This window comes from Camelus dromedarius, chromosome 12, assembly GCF_036321535.1.
Source record: "Camelus dromedarius isolate mCamDro1 chromosome 12, mCamDro1.pat, whole genome shotgun sequence".
NCBI lineage: Eukaryota > Metazoa > Chordata > Mammalia > Artiodactyla > Camelidae > Camelus > Camelus dromedarius.
In genome coordinates, this window is record NC_087447.1 from 64,907,618 (window position 1) to 64,931,422 (window position 23,805).

The following is a 23,805-nucleotide window of genomic DNA, read 5'->3' on the forward strand; positions in this document are numbered from 1 at the left end:
ATTCACCCAGGTGGTCCCAGTGATGTCCTTGTAAGGTCCTTATAAGCGGGAACAGAGGGCGGCATTATGACCAGAGAGACCATATGACCACAGGGGCAGAAAGACTTGAAGATGCTGTACTTCGGGCTTTGAGGATGGAGGAAGAAGCAAAGGGCCACAGAATGCAAGGAATGCAGCTCCAGAAGCTGGAAAAGGCAAGACAACAGACATGCCCCGGAGCCTCCAGAAGGAACCAACCCTGCCAGCACCTCGACTTTAGCTCATTGAAACCGATTTTGGACTTTGGGCCTCCAGAACTGTAAGAGAATTGATTGTGCTGTTTTGAGCCACTAAGTTTGTGGTAATTTGCTAGAGCAGCAATAGGAAACCAATACAAAGCTTTTGACAAGTTTTTTATTGTGAAATATTGGATTTAGAAAAAAGTACAAAATGCCAACAGTCAGATGTGTACAAGTACGGCATTTCAATAGTCTATACATGTGAACAACTTAACAGGTTCACTGCAGAATGCTTGTTTAGACCAATACAATCTAAAAAGGACTGCAATATTCACAGGCTATTAATACATAAATAACCGGAGCCCAAATGACCCTCACTGGTAAATGCTAATCAATGGCTGAAAACAGGCTAAAAAAGCACAATACGGCACACCAGAGTACCTCCTTACAGGTCCACACTGAGAATATCGCTCATTATGTCAATACGCTAAGATCCAGGACTGGGACTCAATGACTAGTTTATACAATTGCAAAATAATTAAGTTATAAAATAAGGTCATGGAATAAAGAGAGGGCATTCAATTAGGACTAAATATTGGGAAGCCCCTAGAAGGTTTTAGCCTTGGAATTTACAAAGCTTAATCATTTCGACTGATTTCAATTTTTTATCTGTTATCTACGAAACAGGGAAGGGCCACCTTTCTTTTGTAGCAGCTCCAACAAGGTGTAAGAACTATTACACAGTTTATTTTAAAACCATAATGACCACTGTGGATTGACAAATGGCTATGAAACCAGAATACAAACATTATAAATTTTAAAGAAATGTAATAACTGTATTATGAATTTAGCAAATCCTACAAACATTAAAATCTCTCATAAGAAGGTATCATATATCATTGTTGAGAATACTAAATTTAGGAAGATTATTGCATGAAGACCTCATAAAAATAAACTGGTTAAGTTTTTCCATGACTGACTGATTCAGTATTTCGCTGTCCCTGGAAAATTACCCTGAATTATGTTTTCAAATTGGACAAAGAATTATCTGATATCACTTTGTAACGAATCACTATAGGGATAACCTACTGAAACACGAATTATATTAAAAACATTACCGTTACCCTGTGTTCTGAGGAGAGTCTTTGATAGGCTATTCACAATCCATGCTTGTTTAAACACGTATCTTCAAATGTGATAAACTTATTAACAGTTTACTTGAAACAAATTTATCCTTGTCCATAAACTCCTAAGAGAAGGAGCTAACCTACTCTACAGAGTACATCCAGCAATGCCTGCTGCTTTAACACTGAACTGAAAGTCTGAACTGGCATTTATTAAGTAGGAGATCAATTCTAGACTACAGGCTAAAACCACTGGATCAGAATATAATTAGTCAATAACTTCTCCTAATCTATCCCCATCCTACCTTTACCTTTTATAGACAATTTTAAAGACTCTGATATAATTTTCTTATAAATAGTGCCTGAATCTTACAGTAGATTCCAATTTATTAAAAGATAATCACAGATTGATTTAAAAGATATTTAACTTTTCCAGATTTGCTTTAAACTTACAAATTAAGTATGGTGTACATAAATATTAACTTAGATAACCATATACTATAGGGAAAGCAGATATATGGACCACTGCAGAAAAACTATTAATTTTTTTAGAATTTTAATAAAAGAAAAATAAAGTAAAACATGTAACCCACAAAATATGAACATGAAGCCATATGACATAAAAAATAAAGTTACTCTATCAGAAGTGATTTAATATGAAATCTTTGGGGAAGTATTTTGACATAACTCAATGAATTCAATGACCAACAGCTTCCCGTATCACACAGAAACCAACCACAAAATCATCTAAAGTCTATATGCATTAACCGTTCTCAATGCAACCTCAAACGTTTTACTAGCAACTTTGATTTCCTTTTGAAATAGGCTTCTGTACATATGCAGTTATATACAAACATTTATTAAACATGATTTTAAAACAACTGTATGTACAAAAAGATCAGCATTCCTATAAATAAAAACATTAGGTGGCAAAAAGGCACTTGTAAGTAAAAATCTACAGTAGTTTTTACAAAACAAAACACATTTTACCTTGGATACTGTACAATAAACATGAATTCCTATGCCAATAATGAAAATACTAGTTTACTAAGAGATGTTAATGATGTAACTTGTAAAAACATATTTACATATATTCTGAAGTCCATTTAATAAAAGCACCATGATTCCCTCCTAAATTGATGTTGATGAAAAGTATAAACACAATTACCAAAAAACCAGTGTTCGCAATTTTTGTTGAAAAGTTTCTGTATTTCTAAATTGAAAACTGTTTATCTGAAATTAGCGTAGTGTAAAACAAAAAAAACAAACGCCCCGCTCCGCTGACTTCTTACGGCCACACCGCCCCCGTTATTGCATGTTGCATTTTGTAAAGCGCACTACTCACGTGCTCCTTTACGACCCTTTAATACTATTGCTGGCAAAAAAGTTCCTGGATATCAAATAATTAAAAAGTTACTTCAAACCAGTTGAAGTTCCATTTGAATGTTTTACAACTTAAAAAATGCTGTATTATCAGTTACAAAAGTGAAGAGGAAACACACCAACTGACATGGTGTGCAAAAATATTTTCCCACTACACAGAATTTAAGAGCTTCACAGAATTTTTTTTTTCAAATTTTACATTTTCAGCAAAAACACTAATGAACAACTACTTTCTCAAGGGGATGTTAATATGCTTCCACTTTTGTCAAACTTTTTACCCTTTGACAAGGCTGCAACCTGTTTGAGTAGTTCTCTGTTTTTGGCCTGTGGGAGACAAAAACATTTACAATTAAAAACGGTTGAAATATTACGTCATGCTGAAAAATACTACTAAAAAGATTTCACTGAAACACTAACAGAATAAATGAAAGAGTTGATATATTGAGGTTCGTCTCTTTAATGTTGGATATGCAGAAGGAAAAGTCTAGACTGGTGGTGTATCAGCCCCCTTTGTAAATATCAATATTAATATAAATTGTTGTCCAAAGATACAATTGGTTCCAAAGGCAACTTAAACTAAATCCACTTAAAAGAGGGTCAAAATTTCAAACAGAGAAAAAAATTTTAGTCTTTATCTTAAAAGCATGAAACAGAAACTCTGTATTATTTTATAATTAATAAGCTAAGTAACTCATGATGACTTGAGAGGATTATTTCCAGACTATTTTGTTTTGATGTTTACCTAATTATAGAATAAGCGTATATATTTTCCTTTTGCAAAAATATTCAGACTTTATCGCTTTGCCAAATGACTACTCTCTGAACTTAATGATACTCAAATTTTTTTGTTTTTGAAGCACCCGTCAGAACCACCCTTTCAGGTCTTTTGTTCCTTTAATTGTCACACAGTTATTTGGTACTCGCTGTGATGTAATTTACACAGCAGTTACACATCATCGCTCTTTTCAGTTTCACAAAAGGCTGAAATTTTTTTTTCAAAGATTCAAGATGTCACTTTGCCATCAATCTGAACTGAGTTTGCACGTCATTCAAATGCTCCATCCATTGACAAAGATGCTGTCCTCAAGGCAGTGTCCTCAATGTGCTATGACAGCTACCAGTGTTTAGCGAGGAGGAAGGTATAAATGCGGGCAGGCCCTTGGTGAACGTTTTCATATTGTGACTGTGTCTGTCTCCCTATGTAATCTCTTAACTATTCAAACGTAGATAATAAAGAACTCTCCTATATACAAATACATTCATGTGCAAACGCTTTTGGAGTTTCTGAGCCAAAATAGAGAGAATGTTGGCAACAGTTTGGAATCTGAGCACCGCCATAAAAATAACAAAATTTCAAAAGATATCCTCTGGTTTATGTTTGAAAACCAATTTCCTCCACAGGTCTCAAGATTTCTTCACTATCCAGACATCTTTTAACCTCAGTGCTTCATCTTCTAGTCTAATTTTAGCCTTTGTATGGCAAGATAACATTTTGCCTTGTCTCTATACCATCTTAAAGCAGTGTCATGAAATATTAATCTTTTCCAAGCTTTGTACCTCCACTCTCCCACCCTTTCTCCAATCAAACTCTCCCTAATTAATACCTATGACCTCCAAAATGCACCTACTCTTAGAGATCTCTTATATTTGCAAGTCAAATCATTTTCTATGCTCAACTGCATGATTAACAGCATTTCTCTATTCAATGTTATTAAATAATTAAGGTGGTAATTAAAGAGTTTCCAGTTCAATTTCAAATTTAGAAAACCATCAAGAATTTTAAAGGATTTTTATTTTCCCTTTAAAACTAAACTGTGAGAAACTCACAGGACAAATCACCAAGAATGCCTGGCAGTTAGCAGAAGTCAAGTGCGCACACATGTGATCAACTGATACACCACTCAGCTGACCAATGCTAGTCAACGTGGTAGTTCCAAGTTGTTTTCTTTTTATTCTTAGCTACGTATTATTTAATTTATAACTATAATAGATTCACTGGCTAAAAAAAGGAATCTTAAACAGAAACTTTAAAATACAAATTAATGAAGGGGTTAAAACAAGGGCAATGCCTACAAATTTGCCTCAAGAGATCTGTCAGATCTGTCAGTTGTATTTATAGAAAAGCATTTATAATGGCATACCAAATCATTCAAAATGAATTTTCAAATTATTGTTTCTCTCTCATCATTAAGAAATGTTTTAAAAAATCAGTGAGTTTATAATTTTCAAATTTAAAGTATGAAATACAAGAACTCAAACCTCAGGTATTGAAAGATGCTTTTCCTTTTAATTCTTTAGCAGCTAATTTTCAATCTGCACTTATATATTCAGTCTCCTAATCACGTCACTAATAAGTTTATTTGCTGATAAATTATGTAAAAAGGCCTTTAAGAAAAATAAACAGTGCATCAGTTATTAAATGGAAGTAAGTCCAAATCTGTCTTATTCTTAGTACATTTAAAATACATACTTTGTAGTTTATGTAGTATTTAATATATACATATTAAACACTTTTATCCTAATGTTACTTCTTTATTATGCACCATGCAAAAATCAATTATTTAAGAACTCTCAAGCATAAGTTAAGTTAAAAATGTTTAGAAATGCTGTCCTAAATTAGGAAAGAATATGTAGATAAAGAATCACACAGATCCTGCTTTCAATCCCGGCTCTGCTACTTATCTGCTAGCAATCTGGAGTCTTATTTTCTTGTATAGAAAACAGAAACTCCATCTACCTCGACAGGAACTAGAAGAACTAGCCGAACACACAAAATACTGAGCCCCCCCATGGCTGGTAGGTAGCAGGTGCTCGAGTGTTAGTCCCCTTTCTCCTTTCATCAACTTGTCTTCTAAGTGAAGGTACATTTTTTATTTGATAGTCTTGATATTTTAGATAGTTTTTGTTTGGTTGGTTAGGTTTTAGGGTTTGGAGATAAATACATATATATATTTTGGACAGTTTTTTTCTTGTGATGCTCAGTGCTTATTTTCCATGTTTGGTAGTTTAAAATGTTTTGAGAGCTATTAGAACAAGGTAAATTTTCTGCTTCAGGGTTCAGTTTCTTACCACAAAAAGAAAAACTGTCCACTATGTTCATTCACTTAGGCAGAGAACCTTACTAGTACTTGGTTGCTAAAGGAAGTGGGGTTAAAAGAGGATACATAACCGTGACAGAATGTCACCAGCAGTAACACAAATGATACAGGGAAGTGGTCTGACAACAAAGACCAAGGAGAAAACCTGAGTAACCTGAGGTGGGAGCCAGTGCAGAACAGGAGAAAGTACAGTTAAATCCGAGTCAGAAGATGTAGGTTTCTATGTCACTTCTGACTGACTATGTGAGCACAGTTTCATCTGTAAAATGAGGACACCACAACAGAGTATGACTGTCAGGAGCAAATAAGGACAGCCTACGTAAAATTAGGTATGTATACTTCTAAAAAGAAGAAAAATGTGTCCTTCTATATAATTATTAGTTATTATTGTATAATATGACACTGCAGCTATGAACCAAGAGGCTTAAGATAGGCTTAGGGCACCAATCAGGCTCAGATGTCAAAGAGAGGTTCCCCTGTGCTCACAACTACAAAATAAAACAACGAATTCCTCTCCTGAACAGCGAGGAGTACTAAGTTTGATCATATTTCAGTACCGTTCACAGTTTTTGTTATGTCATTCTGGATTTACTCATGCTTCGGCTTCATCACATTAAACTAGAGATGACCATGAGAAGATTTTGTTTCCAGTAATCATTCAGCATTAATAACTGAATGAATAAAACACAATAAAACTAATGAGCAATAATAATGCATAAGAAGTCTAATATATAAAATGGGTGATCTCTCAGAACAGAGGGCAGACGAGCAGTTCCATAAATTGCCACTCATTCAGCAAATTATCTGAATACCTACTCTGTTCTACAAAAGCTTCCTCTTCAAAATTCTTTGTTAACAGTAAGATTAGCATTAAGACTAGGCAACCTCTACCTCGAATTTCAACAGGTTCCTAAATCCACACTAAAATCTTACTCAATTTGAGCTACTTTCAAAGAATGAAGAACAAAAAACCAAAAGGAATAGCAAATACCCGCTGGTGGTACAATGTTTAAAAAACAAACAAACAAAACAGGGCAGTATTAATTCCTTCCTTCCAAGCTGTGCTCTCCCATCAAGAGCCTAAAGTCTGTGTGCTGCCATCTTGTATGCTTTTAGACTTAAAATTTTTGAACTTTAAAAACCCTGTTACCCAAAGATTAATTCTACAAATGTCAGAATGTATAGATCAACAGAACATGTAATTAACTTAGTATGGTCTGACTTCTAAATTTATGAAACCTAGCTGAGAAAAGGCTTCAATAAGGAGTAAGCGGTATCTCTGTTAGATGTTCTCCATCTCTCCACCCTCAGGAACCACCCTCTTTGTCACTGTGGTGACTCCTGGCATCACCATTCAGTTGCTCTATTCACTGAAACCCTACTGAGTATACGCCGTATACTCCGAGGCTGGCCTAGGTCCCTGGAAGCTCCCTCCTGTGGAGACAGCAGAATCCTATCCGGCACTTTGAAAGTCACAGTACAAAGGTTAAAGCTTACTCTTTGGCTTTGCATCACTGCATGCAGCATGAATTTTCTCCATTTAAAGTCCCTGAAAACTGGTTTTGTGCCCCCACCTGTCCTCCCACTGTCTGGGAGGAAACAGGAAGACTAACTAACTGTACAATGTACTAAAGACCTTATTTCCACCTTAGTTTCATGAGTCTGATCTTTAATTCTTCCCTTTTCACCTGATGATTAACTGAACCTACTTCAGTGATATTCTGAAAACTCCATTTGAATTTTAGGCAAAAGTTTTCAAAATTAATCTACTGAATCCTCTATCAAGTAATTTCAAGGAGTAACTTTTAATGGGAACAGGATTAGGAACTTATAAAGTCAAAATCAAAACTGAAAATACACTAAATATTCATAAAATAGGGATACCAATACCAGTCTAAGAGAACGGATATCGTTAACCAAGTTTAGCACTCTCTGCCTAACAGTCTGCATAAATAACCCTCTTACCTGAAGTTGTTCCACAGTTTCTTTGTGAGCTTTTTCCATACTGTTCATCTTTGTTCTCAAGTTTGACTCCTGGTACTGAAAGTCTGCCTTTAATTCAGTTAACTGAAAGATTTAAAAAATACATACATGTGGATATGTGTACACACACACACACCATTTTAAATATTCTTCAAAATAAACTCAAGATTCATTATTAAAGTTAAGTATGTTAACAGCAGTTTCCTCAGTTTTGTAACTTATCTAGAATCTGTGTTTGGTGAAATGATGAACCCTATCTAATTTATTACTTTACTTTAACATTAATAAAATTTTAATGTTAAGAAAAATATTGAGCCATCAGTAAAACTTTTGAGAAGCTGCCTTTTTTGTTTCTTTTTAAAGGCAGCTTCACTGGACACACTTTGACAACTGGGGTATGCCAACAGGAAAGCTTAATGGTTAATACCTTGGAAAATGCTTCAATTAAAACATACTTCACATTATATACAAACAAAGTAAACATTAAAACTGGTTTCAGATTAAAATAATTTTTCCAATGATAAAAGAAAAAAGGTTTCACATTGGGCAAGTACACAGAGGAACAGTTTTATCAACCAAGAGCTATATATTGCTTTTATTTTTAAATTTACAGCCAGAATTATCCAATACCACCTAAGATTTGAGGTAAAAATGGAGACCAAAGCACAGAAATACACTAACATGGAATGAGAAAGGAAAGGGAGTTACTTTAAAAATTTTTGGCTAAATTAGATAAACGTAAGAGAAACGTAAGTGGTTTGAAGAAGCAGTGACAGCTACGTAACAATTTTTCCCTAAATATATATAAATGACATATATAAAAATACAAAATCTTATAACTTCCCATTAAAAAACAAGCTGATATACCATTTCATTATCAGAGCCATGCAGAAGCAAGCTTCTGGTTATTTTTAAATGGTTTTCATTATGTGAGCTTCAAAAGTTTGCATATTCTTTTCTGCAATCACCCAGTAGCTAGTAAACAAAGAGGCACAGCAGAGAAAGGAAGTCATGGTGTCTTATTCTCGGATTTTCTGAATGAAAGCCTTTGCTTTTGTCAAATTCAAAGAATAACTGAATTCTGCTTTCAGTATCACAAAGGAATTCCTGTTCTGAAATGCCAGTTCACAACAGATCAGCTAAGATACTCTCATCACTACACTGTGAGGTGCCTCCAGATTATGAATTTATGGAAGACAAGGATCATGTCTTATTTACTTATTCATCTTTTTAACCTCATTATCTAGTACATGGCTGGCTCTGGAAGTCACTGAATAAAGTGAAATAAAGTCAAGAAACTAACTTTGTTGTCTCATATTTACATTATAAGAAAAAGTTGTAAATATGTACCTATTTTAGGCTTACAATTACTTCTCTTATAATACTGTTAATTTCCAGCCCTATTGGTGTTTGTTAGAGAAAAAAGGAACTAACAAAAACAGAAAACTTTCAACTAACTACAGTAACACAGAATAGCCATGACAGAAAAGGAAAAGATCTAAAAAAAGCCAAAATTCCATAATTCATTCCTACTTGGTTTTGGAATCACTGATATTTTATAATAAACTTACCATTTTCTTCAACTTTTATCTAGGTTAATACACATACACCTGTCTCTGTGCAATAGAAATGTCTCTAAAATTTTGTGCATAAAACAAACCTCCATAAAAACTAGTTTAAAAAGTTCTGTTGTTAATCAAAAAGAACCATAAAAAATAAGCCATTCGTAACTACCCTATGCCAGTCCAAGGTGTGGGGAAATGTAACATAAAGCTGCTGAACGCCAGAGGTAAAAGCCAACTCAGACCCAAGCGCTGCTGTGGATACTCAGCAATATCTATATGCTGCATATCTATAATCCTGTCTTGTTCATAATTTTAAAAGCTGTATTTTTAATGTTTTCCTATTGCAGTAAGATGACTGAAATAGGTCACCTCAGATAGTCGAGAACCATGAAACAAGTACAGAAGTAGGTTCTACCCTCCACGATAAGCAAACATCAGTGACAGCAGCCATGAGCACATCTGCATGCCGGAGCCGTAACAAGCACTCTACATGTTCGTTTAATCACAACCATCATCCCATGAGATGGTGTTAATAGTCTCATTTTTAAAATGAGAAAATTGAGGCCCAAAGAGGTAAAATTCTGCTCAAGTGCACAAAGAACGTGTTAGAACTTTTCACTAAACAGACAACATATCTGATATTCCTCTTGATCTAAGTGATAAAGTCCCAATAAGTACACTTAACTTCCTATCTTAGACACCTGCTGCTCATCAGTACCACACAGGAAACTCCCATAGCATGACTTTTCGTCAGTTATTTGATCTCGATTGAAATAAATACATAATTGGTATATCAAAGACTTTATTCAACTACTTTCTTTTATCAAAAGAACTGACATAATACTCCATTTACATCTCATTTCCAAATTGAGACATTAGACCTATTTTTAGATTACAGGCTTACTGAAAACTAACGTTCAGAAATTATTAGAAATCTCATTAGCTCTCAATTAATTCTCAGAACTAAAATTCTGAAAGACCATTCTATGAATTAGATGGCTTAGGTTCCAATTTGGGTTTCTATGTCTTGTAAGAATCATGCACAACACACGTTACCAAGTTATTAACCAAAGCCTCACAAAATTTGCAACTATCAAGCACGAGTCAAGATGCAAATCTTACCAGGCTCAGTGAACCATGTACCTACCTTTTTATCTTTTTCTAAAATGGTCTGGTCTCTCTGCTGTAAGAGACGTTTAAGCGACATCACTTCTTCTTTCAGTTGACTTATAAGGACAAAATTGTCTGTTCCCCCACTATCTGCTGACTGATTTATAGAGCTACTAAAAAGAAAAAAGTAGAACACAGTTAAGTGAAGTAGAAGGAAAATTAGCAGGTGTTCAAATTGCATAAATTAGACAATTCCACAAACATCCTTAAGGCTAATGCAAAAAAATATGTACCTGACAGAAATGGATGCAACTGGCAAATTACCTTACTAATGGCACACATTACATACACCTGCAGAAATATAATTCAGTATTAGCTTTTAGGGGGTCAATACTTCTAGTGTAAAGCAATAGGCAGCCAATTTGTACAGTAACATCAGCAAACTTTTGGCTAATGAACTAAAACAAAGTCACTCTCATAATACTTTAAATCTAAAAACATTTTCCAAGCAGGTCAAGTTCAAATATCACAATTAGATTTGTGTTTCACTGAAGAATAATTAAGATAAAGAGAATGTTCTCTATTCAGATTTTTTTCAAAACCCAAATTTATGCCCCAATAGAACAGCATAATTCAGTGCCACTTTCTTATTGCCAAAATTAAGTTCAAAATTTTAACTGATTATGTTTACTTTTCTAGGTGACTCAAAGAAGTCAATGCAGAAGATACATGTTTCTCTTCTTTCACCTAGTAATAACCAGCAATCAGCCATAACCGTTCAACTAAGTTGAATTTCCACAGCACTAAAGGAATTCATTTTTACCTATCTCCATTAGATGGCTTAGATTCCAATTTGGGCTTTTTCTTTGGAGTTTCATTCTGAATTGCTGCAGAGGATTTATGGCTGAAACCAAACATTAACAAAAATAATTAGAGTAAAAAGGGTAGAGGCATCAAATGAAAAGTTATTCTTCTTCCCCTAAAAGATTATTGAACATCAATTTCATTCTAAAGCCTAAGTAACAAAGTTAAAGGGATGTCACATTTTTAAAAATACTTCAGAAAATACGCTAACATATTTACCTCTGTTTCCATAGTCCCTGCTCTTGTTCTGGACTCAGATTGCTGATTCTGAAAAATACACAAATGGCATCATCACATAACATTTATTTAATACATCAACATGTTAACAGCGTTCTTCCCAATGGAATCAAATGATATATGTTTATAATCTTTTGTTCAGAGAAAGACATGTTCAACTACGTTTTCAGACTAAAGCTAATAGATACTGAATAAATCACATCCCAGTAAGATTAGATTCCAAAATTCTAATCAAATGACTACTAGCCATCTTAAGTTTTTTAAGAAAGGTACAATGACAGGGACAATTTTCTTTCTAATCAGGACTTTCATAATTCAATTGATTATCATACTAAGGGCTAGAGTATATGAGCATGAAAACTACCAGGTTTTATAAAACAGGGTTCTACAATTACACAGTCTGAAAATCATCTTACTTGGATTGCCCTTACTATTCAGACAGAAGATGTTTTGTCTTTAAAGTTAAGGCCTTCCTAATAATCCTGTGTGGAGATTCCTTTGGAGTAACTCAAGTTGCTCAGAATAGTGTGTCAAGTTCAACCAGGAAATACCTGAATGTCTTTCTTTCCTACTTTTCCTAAGAATCCTCTCCAAAGTCTCTAGTCTTTCGTTAGGCTGTACTCTGGAGAAGACATGCTGAAAATACTGGGAAATTTCAGAGTAACAACTACTTTTATTTTTAGTTATAATTAACACTATAATACTACATCTTTTCCATTATGTCACAATATTAATAACTACTTTATAATTCACTGTGAATTGTGTATACTTTTCTCTGGTACTTTCATGTTAGCCAGTCCTTCACTAACCCCTAGTCTATTCATTCAACACGTACAGAGCATCTCCTATGTACCAGACACCATGTATACTGCTGAGCCTTGAACAGCATGGGGGTTAGGGATGCGGATCCTCTGCACGGTCGAAAATCTGCACATAACTTTATAGTTGGCCCTCCACATAGGCGGGGCCACACCCACAGATTCGAACAACTGCAGGTCATGTAGAACTATGGTATGTAAAAAAAAAAAAAAAAAAAAAAAATTCTCAGTATATGAGTGTACCTATGTAGTTCAAACCTGTTGTTGTTCAAGGTCCACTGTATACACAATATAAGAGATGTTAGAAGACCTGGGCTGTGTGACCTTTTGCAAGTTACTTAAAAATCCCTGAGCCTCAGTTCCCTCACCTGTAAAATGGGTATAATGCATACCTTATAGAGAACGTAAGGATTAAATAAGTTATATATGTAAAAACATTTAGTACTGTGCTAGCATACACACAATAGAAATATGTACATGTTCACGTGTGTGTGTATAAAATTAACTATTGTTTAAGCTGTAGAAACTTCTAAAGCAAAAGTAAGAAACAGAACTATGTTCTTAAGAATCAGCTATAAATAAATAACAAGTTGGGGAAACGGCAGCTGTAATCCTGTCAACCTGAGTTATTCTTTCCACCTGGCAATGAACGACAACCCTACTGAGGAATTCAGTTGCCGTTCTGTTTCTTTTACAAATTTCACTAAAGGCATCAGGAAGCCATATAGTCACACATGAATTAATAGCAGTATCCAGATCTCAAAGTGAGAACAATCGCATTGATGATATCTTAACAGAAGCACCTGGAATCTCATCTTAGCTTTCTGAGGTGGGCTATTCCTGGATCCATACTGACCTGAGTTTCCTCCTCCCTCCACCCCCCATCACTATGTATCACAACACATAAGCTCCTCATACTCATCCTTATCTACTGAACTCAAGATAGGACTCCACAAACTGGCTGCCTACTCATCTAATACAAAATAGTATTTGCATTTCTTAAATAATCAAAAGGAAAACAAAGTCAGTCTTCTTTCCCTTTACTTTTGAAACCTGTTCTTCTTTCAAAAGATTAAGTTACTGTCACAAAATCTGATCTTTATAATCTGAGTGCATCCTTTCACATCACGCTAAAACAGATTGATCTGTAAACGACAAGGGAAAGAGGCATTTCAGCTGAGTCTCAGGTCTGACAGTTACCATTGTGTTAGTTATTTTTTTCCAATTTTTTCTTAAAACAAGAAGCAAAAACAAGGAAGATTTACGTTCCCCTGCTCCTTGGGATACTCTGATATACAGATCACAAGATTTCTTCACAACAGCCAGACCAGAAGTCATTATGCAGTCTACCACTGTTACAACTAGAAGTCACTACAGTCGCGCAGTGAGGCAAGTGGACAAACTGCTAGAGAAGCAAACAACATCCGTGCCTCAGTAAACCGCCATCACCTAGTGTAATGTGTGCTCGCCTATAATTTAGAACCAAGTGCTGTTAATTAGACAGAACTATGTTACACTCCACAAATATCACCATGTGTTCCTAACTGTGGCAGGCATCAGTGTTCTGTAAATAAAATTATGTTTTAAGTATCTAGAACTTAAAAGGACTCAGAGAAATTTGGGAAAAAAGACACTGAATTCTTCTGAAAATCAGCGTATCATATCCTTTTTTTTGTTTTAATTTTTGTGTTTAATTTGTTTCAACATTCTTGATTTGTCTGTGGAGACTGAAGCCACACTTAAAAAAAAAACCTTTACAAATGTTAAGGGTTATGGTATTACTATTGTATGACGTTTCCCCCCAAGGCACTGTAAAGTCCAAGTAGTTGTTGTAGTTGTTTATATTCAAATAGAGTCCCTGTCTGTGTTTTTTAAGAAAAGGAAGATACCACTAGTTAAAGGGAATACCTCTCAGACTTGGGGAACCTAGATTTAGAATGCTTCTACCATGGTCACAAACGATAATGTTACAATCTGTTCTCCAAAGATACCAAATACATTTCCTACTTACTGGTTTAAATTGGTTTTAGCTAAAACAACAGTAACTGAGGTAAATCATAATAATTTTACATTAAAATCCTAACAATTATTTGAATAAAAAAAGAAAACTGAGGCTTTTGGTAACATGAATCAATGAAGTAATAACTCTGATGTACTTATATTTTGACTTTATTATATGATCATAATTTTACATTGTAATTCCCCAGATGTCCTATCTTTATATGGGTGGTAAACAGGTAAACACACTCATTATGTGTAATTTTATACACCAAAAAAAAAGTGGGAAACAGCCCTAGACACTTAAGCTTACCATGTACAACAGAAACTAGACTAGTAAAGAACTCGTATCTGCAAAAAGTTAAAACGCCAATGTAGGCATTAAAATGCCAGGGAGGACTTTGGAAAACACGATTTCCAAACTACTTACTTGTGATGGCTACTGCTGTGACGATGGTGATGGTGATGATGGTGGTGATGATGTTTTGAATGATGCTGGTCTTTCTCAGTAAGAGATGAAGATGATGAATTCGAATGTGAAGATCCCAGGCTCTTCCTTTGTTCTTTTGTCTTCTGTAAAACTCTCTTGTATGATAAAGTACAGAGCCAGCATAATAACTTCCCATCAACCTTTTTAAAGAAAATATTTACGTTAGATGAAATGCATCTGTAAACTGGCTCGAACTGAAACCAGGTAAACTGCTCAACTGATATATTTCACATACACACAGAGATTGTTGTAAAATTACACTTTTCTAAAACTTGGGGAAATGCTTGTTTGGAGGATCATAAAGTTAGAATGGATAATATATGGGATTTCATTAGTTTTGAGGCATTTTTAACTTTGGAGAGAGAAACTTTGTTTTCTTATTTCTGTAAAATAATCATAAATTGATGATATATTTGAAAGAAACTTTAGGCACGAGCCTGAATTCTTAAACTACTGTGTAATTACTAAAATGACAAAGTATTTCCCACTACAGTAAAATTGTTAATTTACAGAAAAAAAGGAGAGTTTGAATGACAGAGTCGATTCTCACTCGCAGATTTTGTATTTTCAGATTCACCACCTACTTGCTAAAATCTCAAAATCAACTTGCATTACTTTCGGGATCATTCACCCACATGCACAGAGCAGCAAGAAATATGTGTAGCTTGACCACAGATGTTTCCAGCTGAGATTGAACAGGTCATGCTCTACTGCCTTTTTCAGCTCTCATACTGTAAACAAGGGTCCTTTTCACAGTCCACTTAGTACCCCATTTTTGCATCTGTGCTTTTTATTGGTGATTTCACTGTTAAAATGGTCCCCAAGTGTAGTGCTAAAGTGAGGTACAGTGTTCCTAAGTGCAAGGCAGCTGTGATGTACCTTATGTGAAAAGTACCTGAGTTAGATAAGCTTCATTCAGGCATAGCTACAGTGCTGTTTGCATGAGTTCAATTTAATCAATCAACGACATATACCAAGTAAGGTGTCTTTAACGAAAACATACACAAAACAAGATTAGGTACTGATCAACTGATTACCAGGTCATGACCAGAGAAGGAACCTAATCCCGTACTGCCCATAGGAGCAACAGTTCAGTATTCACTGATTCAGTGTTTGCAGCAACTTTATAAAACACCACAAACAATGAGAACCAATTGTATGTATGTGTGTCAAGGAGGAGGAAAAGAGACTTCTTTCCAAAATTATTAAGACTAAATCTATAAAAATTAAATTTTTTATCTTCTGCTTGATCACTCAAGAAGCACTGGAGGGACATGACTCACAACTAAGGTACCGATACTGCAGTGGAGGGATCTGGCAGAGCCCCTCAAAGACACAGTCATCCTCCAAATCAACCGAAACTGACGGACAACAGGCCTGGTGAATGCTCCTCAGCAGAGGAATGTCACATGCATACATGTATATTCTAAGTCATTGTAAACAGAGAAAAACAAACAATGGTTTAAAATGTTAGCCCCAAGTTAAAAGGCCTATGACCAACTTTAAGTTAGACGTGTGCATGTGCCATCAGGTACTTTTTTCACACCAGTAACTTCAAGTAACCAGCAAAAGGGTAAGTAGCTGAAAGGATTTAAAAACAGTAATTCTCCCTCACCAAATGCTAGAGAACCAAACAGCACAGAATAGCCACAGAACAGAATAAGTTCTAGAGCATCGTAATCTCAACCGATCAACGTGAATCAACGTGAAACGCCAACAAGGAGAAAAAGCTCTGATCCTGCACTTTCGTTTAACTATCTGCTTTCTGGGACCCAAGAATATATCGAGCCTCAGTGATTTACTGATTATAAGAACTTTCAACTGGTTTGGTGTTTCACTTAATTTCCAGAAGATGTCATAACATAAATAAAATATACCTTTCTTCTTCCTTCCTCCTTCCGATCAAAAGCACATTGTTGTTTGCACTGTTCACAGGTCTGCGGTGGTCCATATTTTTTTTCTGAATTTGTGCAACGCTGACACTTTGTACCAATAAATGCTGCAATTATGTTACAGTACTGGCAAGGCTTAGGCTGAAAACCAGACATATGTTTTCTTTAATTGAGATATTTAAAAATATTGAAATTTTGCTGCATAAAATACACCCAGTATACAGGACATTTCAGGAATTAAGGAAACCAATAGGTAAAAAAATTTTGTCGAGTACGTTGCCCTAAGATAGTCAAAGATGTTTATTATGTTACTATTCATTTACTAATGTTTATTTCTAAACTTATGAAACTTTTTGTTACTCTACTGAATAGTTAAATAAGATCATGAGAAGCATATTTACAATTTGCATAGTATGTTATACAATACAAAAGCTACATGTGAAAAAGATTTCAATGAATGAAAATAAAGGTACATATTGATAGAAAAGTTTTATGTATCTAGCATTTGGGGGAATGAACTTCTACTAAGTTAATATCTTGTTAGCTTAATTACTGTATCATTTATTCAAAATACATGTAACAACTTTTAATCATATGCAGGGACACAAAATGCAAGGAATATATACCACATGTAACTTTTCAACTTAAAAAAAAAAATTGGCACAAGCATATTCAACATAACTATAACATACCTTGGTTTTCTTTGATATTCAAAAGATAATCCAGAATTTTAGAAAGCCTTAAAGTCAACAATACGGCTAATCATAAAAGTAATATATCAATAATGATTGTAATATATATATATATAAAGAATTCAGAAAGGATAATTTCACAACCTTTGTGATTAAATGCCACATTTGTGCTGCTACACAAAAATTAAGAGATTCTGAAGAAGGGGAAAAGTATAATTATGCAAACTTTATAAATAAGTAGATTCTCTATTACCAAGAGTTTGTTTGCTATGTTTGAATCTTTAAAGAATAAAATCATACATTTAACTCTGAAATTCAATACATATAAAATGCACATAATATGACTTTTTACATGTTATCTTCCCATCAGACTCTACAGAACATTTATTTCCTGAAATATTTTGGTATTTTGAAATATTTAAGAACATAGCAATATCTGTTTTTCAAAAGGGCCCATTTTTGTGAAAACATTAATTGACCACTAGCAATAAAATGACATGAAAATATAAGACATACTTACGGTGCCAAACTGCTTCACATTTTGAGCACACTTCTTACAAATTGTGTTAGTTTTGCTGAAAAGGAAATTGTATATAGATGATGAAATTTCTGCAGCTTTCTAACTAGCACAATGCTGAACTAAGGCAAACAATCAAAATGTACTATCTGCTTTAGTAGTACTCAAAACTTACTCTAACATGGACCAAAAATTTTTTTAAATGTACAAATATAAGGATCTTTTTAGGGATGTATATTATCCAAGTTTACTTCTCTTAATTAACTTAAATGTTTTCATACATTTTTATTGTGTATTTTTGGACAAAGGGAACAAAACAAAAACTCCTCATGTTTCCTATCTAGTTCCAGAATCTTCACATTTGCCACTATTTATGCACAGCATTACACATTAGTGCCTACCTGACATTCCACTGGGCCTTCTCCACTACTATGATGCTCACATCTACTTGTGAAGAAATTCTTTTTCCTTCTCTTAAGCTATTCTATGCACACTGATGCTCTGATAGGAATCACCCAGTTAAAAAAATGTGTTCTCCACTGGTAACAAGTTACTAGAGTTCACTCTTGGAAGGTAGTTGGTTAACTACAGATCTTTCCTCAGGTCCATGTCCACACTAACACTCTGCTATTTCATAATAACTTAACAGCAACTATTTCTATTTGCACTTTTCATTAGCAAGGCTGTACATTTTCCATGCAATAATTTTTTGTTTCTTCATGTATAGTCTATCTGTAAAATAACTGTTAATTTTTTGTCAACATTCTCTCTACTACCATGTATAAAAGGTTTATGACTTAAAATTTAAGAAACTAAACCATTTTATTAAAAAAGTGTAAATACAAATATGGGATTACAATCCCCAAGTATTCCTTATGACAGTACTTTGTCTTTAACAATCAAAAACTATTCAGTATACAAACCTCTCTTGTTGAAATTCTGATCTGCAGTAAGTACATTTTACAATAGGATGCGCAATCCGACATTCCTGTAATAAGACAATGTTATTAGTCAGTTACTTATCTCAAAGTCCCAAATTTCACTTCTCTGGTGGAAAAGTATTACCCAACCTAGTCAAATGCCTAACATATCAATAAAATCTGCCCCCCAGTGTAGACAATTGAGTGATTTATCAAATAAGTGGCCAATTACAGCACAATTCCTTAGGGAAGTCGTAGGTGTCTTTGTCTTTATTAGATGTAAGGGATACGCTACCGATAAATTAAGCTGTCAGGGCCGATTTCAAGGATTGGTTAAATGTGAAACTACTTATTATTTTGCACCGTTGCTCACAGACAGCATCCCGGCTTTAATGGGATGGGAGGAGCTCCAAATCATAGAGCATTCTGTTCCCAAACCAGACGCTTCGCTTTCCTGGGCAGGGAAGAAGGATGCCATCAGCTTTGCGGCTTCAGGTTCCTAGCAAGAAAGTGCAAACACCGTCCCCTGCCTCCCGGTGGAAGGAGAGGACAGACCAGGCAGAACACCGAGATGAAAACATCTCCACCCCGGGGTCTCTGCGGCATAGACAGGTGGCTGCCTCACTCAGCCCCACCCCTGAGACCCCCTCAACGCTGTTGGGGCCCGGCCCCCTCCAGGGCCGCCTGCGAGAGGGCAGGACTCTGTCTTCCCCTCAGGGGCTTTCCCAGCTGATGCCCAGGATCTCGGATAAGGGGGTCTCTGGGTGAGGAGGCGAGAGCTCCTAACCCTCAGGGCGCCGGCGAAGAGAGCGGGGCTGCAATGCAGCGGGAACCCAGCTCCCTCGGGCTACGGCCGAGGAAACCCCGCCCGCCCGCCGCCCAGCGCCCACGGACCTTGCACAGCTGCTGGCCCTGGGAGAGCTCCTCGAAGGGATAGCGCTGGGTGCACTTGGTGCAGGCGTACAGGGCCGAGGCCGCCATCCTGCTCCTCAGTCTCCTCCTCCACCGCCGCCCGCTCCGAGGCGGGGCCCTACGGGGAACTCGGCTGCCGCCGCCACCCGGGCCGCGGGCTCCTCCTCCTCCCCCTCCCCCTGCCTTGCGCCCACCAGGGCCTCTTCGCGAGAACCCAAGGCCCTGCGGCCGCCGAAGTCTCCCTCCGCCTCCACTTCCGCCCCAGCCCAGCCTGTGACGCCTTCCCAGCCGCTCCCGTTTAGGCCCCGAGAGCGGCGGAGGGAGACGAAGCGGATAGTTCGATGCGATTTAGCTGCGCGGCAGCGGATCCGCTTCCTCCTCGGCCTCCCTTCCCCACCACTGATTGGCTGGGGAGGCTACTGCGTCACTCGGTCGCCCCGCCCAACTGCTAACCCCCGCTACGCAGGGAGCTCCCACAAAGGGAGGTAGTCGCTGGCCAATAAGAGCTCGATGTTCTCAGCGCGCGAAATCCACTTTAAACACACCCCGCCCGAAGGCCGCGGCTAGTTGTAGCAGCCAGTCCCAGGTTTGCGTGGGCGCTTCCCAATCCAATTGGGCAGTTATTTGCGAAGGTTTTTCTCTGCCCCTACTCTTTTTTCCCCTTGACTTACATTGGGCCAAATCCCTAAGCCCCTCCTAATTCTATTCGTCATTGGCTGACAGCTAAGTACTTCACCTGGAGAGGCGTCCCCGAGTCAAACTCACGCTCTCTCCGGCGTTTAGTCCAAGGGACAGATGGAGTGTTTGAGCTTCGCATTCGCTTTTATTTCAGTCATTTGATTCAATTACCAATAGAGACAACAACCCCTCGCCCACGTTCCCCCCTCGAGAAGGCCGGCCCCTGTGCAGAATACCCTACGAACCGCCCGCCGGCTAACCCGCGGCTTTACCCGCCCGCGCCGTCCCAGCGACGCGCTACCTTGTGACGTCACCGAGGGAAGAGGCGGGCTCTCCCACTACCGGAAGACGTCCGCTTTTTTGATTGGTTAGTCAAGACGTCCGTTAGGACGTGTTGCCCTTTCCGTGAGCATTCTGAGCGTGGGAGTACCTTTGGGGGTGTGTGGCAGGGGTTTCCAGACCCGGCATCGGCGCCGAAGCCCCTTCCATCAGGGGTTCGGCTTACGGTCGCCCCTCGCGGGCGGCTCTCGAATCCTGAAGAACAGCACGCGAACCCGGACCGCCCCGGGGCTGCGGAGGTCCGCTGGGCAGGCAAGAAGATGGCGGCAGCGTCGGTCTCTGCGACTTCGGCTTCTCAGTTCTCGGTAAGAAGCGGCTGACGTTCGAATGGGCCCCGGGTCGGTCCTGGCGCCCCTTTGCTTTTCCTCACCCTTCGGAAGCGCTCTCGGCCCAACGTCTCACCTCATCCTGGAGAACGGCCGAGGACGCCGAGAACGCCCCTTGTAGCTTGGCGCCTACTGCTCCTTTATCGAAGCTGCACCCTTCCATTGGAATAGGCCGTTCCCGTGTCTCCCGCACGCCCCCTTCACCTTTCGGTCTAGCCGCCCAGGTTCCCGAACCTTGCCAGGACTCGCAGGGGTGGCCACCTACAGCCTGGCCTGCGAAAACAGTGCTCCTTGGTCACGTGGGTGTAACGGCCCCTCGTGGAAACCCTCCCCAACCAGGTGGGCGCCCTAGTCGGCTTAATTGGCAGCTGTTGAATAGTCCTCAGTCTCGAGTACTTACGTTGATTTCTTTGTCCGCAGTGCCTCCCTCTCCCATCCTCCCATTAACTTCGTGCTGTACATATCCTACCCCGGGCACACTTCCCACCTCCCACCGTATTATTAGGACCGCAGATTGTAAATATCATTGAAGGAGGCGACAGGGGGAGCTGATCTTAAATATTGTTTTGGTCTCTACGAAAGCCACCAGCCTGTTCAGTCACTAGTATTTTGGGACCTGCCGCATTGGGAATAGATAGGTAGTAAATGTGAATATGAAGAAGCTTAGGTTAGAGCCAATATCTTTTCGTTTAGCAAATGCTAAATACTTTTAGGCTTTAGGATTACACAGATTAATAGGGTAGAATCCCTGCTTTGAAGGAGCAAAGCACTGAAGAGAAACTACACATAATTAGATGATTACACAGTACAATTTGATAAATGCCACCATGCTAGAATAACCTAGGCGGTAGTAATTAGCAGAGCTTGGGTAGGGAAGGTGGAGCTAGCTAGGTGGTGAAGGAATTGTAAATGTTTGTCCCAGGAACAGAAAAGAAAAAAAGGCGCCGCAGTCGTGTTGGATTATGTGCCAAGACAGTAGGTGCTTTCAGAATACTTGAAGTAACTTGCAATGAGCAGAGGTAGTATGGGAGTAGAGTTCAGTTAAAGGAATTGTAAAAATAGGTTAAAATAGGAAAAAAGAGGGATGGTGAGGGACGAAGACAGGAGAATATTAGGGTAGGGTTGTGTCATAGAAGTTAAAGGGAAAAAGTTTAGGGAACCCCAAGAGCAGAGTCACCTCGGGGAAAAGACACTTTTACTTAGTTTCGGGTTTCGGTGACTGTTGAGATTTCAGGGTTGTGAGCATTAACTATTTATATGTATTTAACACTGATATCCCCAGCATAGAGCCAGGTATAATGAACGGAGATGCTTTTAGCAGACAAGGAATTTTAAAAGATAAGACTCACAAATAACATAATCTTTAGGAAGCAGCTACAATGTAAATCTCAAATGTGAACAACATGGAAGTAGGTGATACATTTGAATTGTTCTTGTCAATATTCTTTCACTGCAACAGCAGCAAGAAGAGTAACATTTTAATTTTCCTGGGAACCGTGGTCAACTCTTTTACGTCACTTTGGACTTTAGTAAGGTTATCTCCTAATTGTTCTCCCTGGCTTTTTAGCCAGACCCTTACACCAGTTTATTTCTCTTAAAAATATTATGTGAATATATCATAAATTTTATACCATTAAATGTGTCAAGTATTTATTTTTGAGAATAATAAAATGAATACCTTCACGCCCCTTTGTGCATCTTTCTGCGTCTGTTTTACTCACGCACACCACGTTACATTTTTGAGGTCATGATAGTATATAATATTTATTTAGTCTTATGAGGCAAGCACTTTAAGTACTTTTCATATAATTACTCATTTAATCCTCACGATAATCTTAGGAGGTTGGAATTAGTATTTTCATTTTAGAATGAGCAAAATGAGGCACAGAGAGGTTAAGTCAAGGTTACACAAGTAGGAAACAGCAGAGCCTCTTACTTATTTCTGCATAGTGTAGTATCTGGAATTGGCTTTGAAGTTTTTAGGGTTTGCTCGTTTGTTTGCCAGCTATTACAATAATGCTGTTGTGATGATCTCTATAATGTTCCACATATGCAAAATTTTCTTTAGTGCAGCAGTTCTCAAAGAGTGGTCTGAAGACCTTTGGGGGTCCCTCTCGGGGGTCCTCGTCCAACCACTTTGTGGGAGATCAAATTCTTCATACACATCAACCAAAACAGTGTATCGAACAGACTGAATGCAGAGGCAAATAAAAGAATCAAGCAGCCTTCTTTTAAGTCAATAATTCGAGATTTGCAAAAAAAAAAAAAAAAAAAATAAAGCAATACGACACTTTTCACTAAATTTTTTGGATGATAGTAATTTTTTTACTAGTTTTTTATCAAAAATTATGATACTGCCATGGGTTTATTATTTTTAAATCAGTAAATATCTTTAAATTTTCTTAGTTTTAATTTTTCATATGATAAATATCAATATATTTATGTACACAAAAGCTCTTTGGTGCCTTGAGTAATTTTTAAGAGTGTAAGGGCATCCAGAGACCAAAAAGTTTGAGAGGAGCGGCTACTTACAACTCAGTAATGGGTTGTAGTGTACATTTATTTAGAGACTTAGGACACTTTTTTTTTTTTTTTTTTTTAGTGGAGAGAGAGAAAATAGTTCAGCGAAATGCTGGGTGGT

General features: G+C 37.4%; 2 protein-coding genes across 4 annotated transcripts in view; one reads left to right on the forward strand and one right to left on the reverse strand.

Moving 5' to 3' along the window:
- Window positions 1-375: 375 nt before the first annotated feature.
- Window positions 376-20,225, reverse strand: FAM76B (family with sequence similarity 76 member B). 3 transcript variants are annotated; one of them, XR_010383481.1, is made up of 11 exons: window positions 19,804-20,225; window positions 18,913-18,977; window positions 17,993-18,047; window positions 16,766-16,921; window positions 14,829-15,028; window positions 11,565-11,612; window positions 11,305-11,385; window positions 10,519-10,654; window positions 7,789-7,890; window positions 4,985-5,110; window positions 376-3,049 (listed from the first exon to the last, which is right to left on the reverse strand). XR_010383481.1 is itself a non-coding variant. In XM_031460608.2 (10 exons), exons 1-10 carry the CDS (start codon window positions 19,888-19,890, stop codon window positions 2,960-2,962), a joined length of 1,017 nt encoding a protein of 338 aa, XP_031316468.1. In that variant the 5' UTR covers window positions 19,891-20,223; the 3' UTR covers window positions 376-2,959. The 3 variants fall into 3 exon arrangements, 2 of the variants coding, with proteins under 2 accessions (XP_031316468.1, XP_010976111.1); XM_031460608.2 differs by lacking the exon at window positions 4,985-5,110 and having other exon boundaries at window positions 10,519-10,651; window positions 19,804-20,223; XM_010977809.3 differs by lacking the exon at window positions 4,985-5,110 and having other exon boundaries at window positions 19,804-20,222.
- A 647-nt stretch (window positions 20,226-20,872) lies between these two features.
- CEP57 (centrosomal protein 57) overlaps window positions 20,873-23,805 on the forward strand; it is a 39,498-nt gene continuing 36,565 nt past the window's right edge. The window contains exon 1 of the mRNA XM_031460605.2: window positions 20,873-21,143. Coding sequence (XP_031316465.1) covers window positions 21,099-21,143 — 45 coding nt within the window. The 5' untranslated portion in view covers window positions 20,873-21,098. The remainder of the gene's footprint in view (window positions 21,144-23,805) is intronic.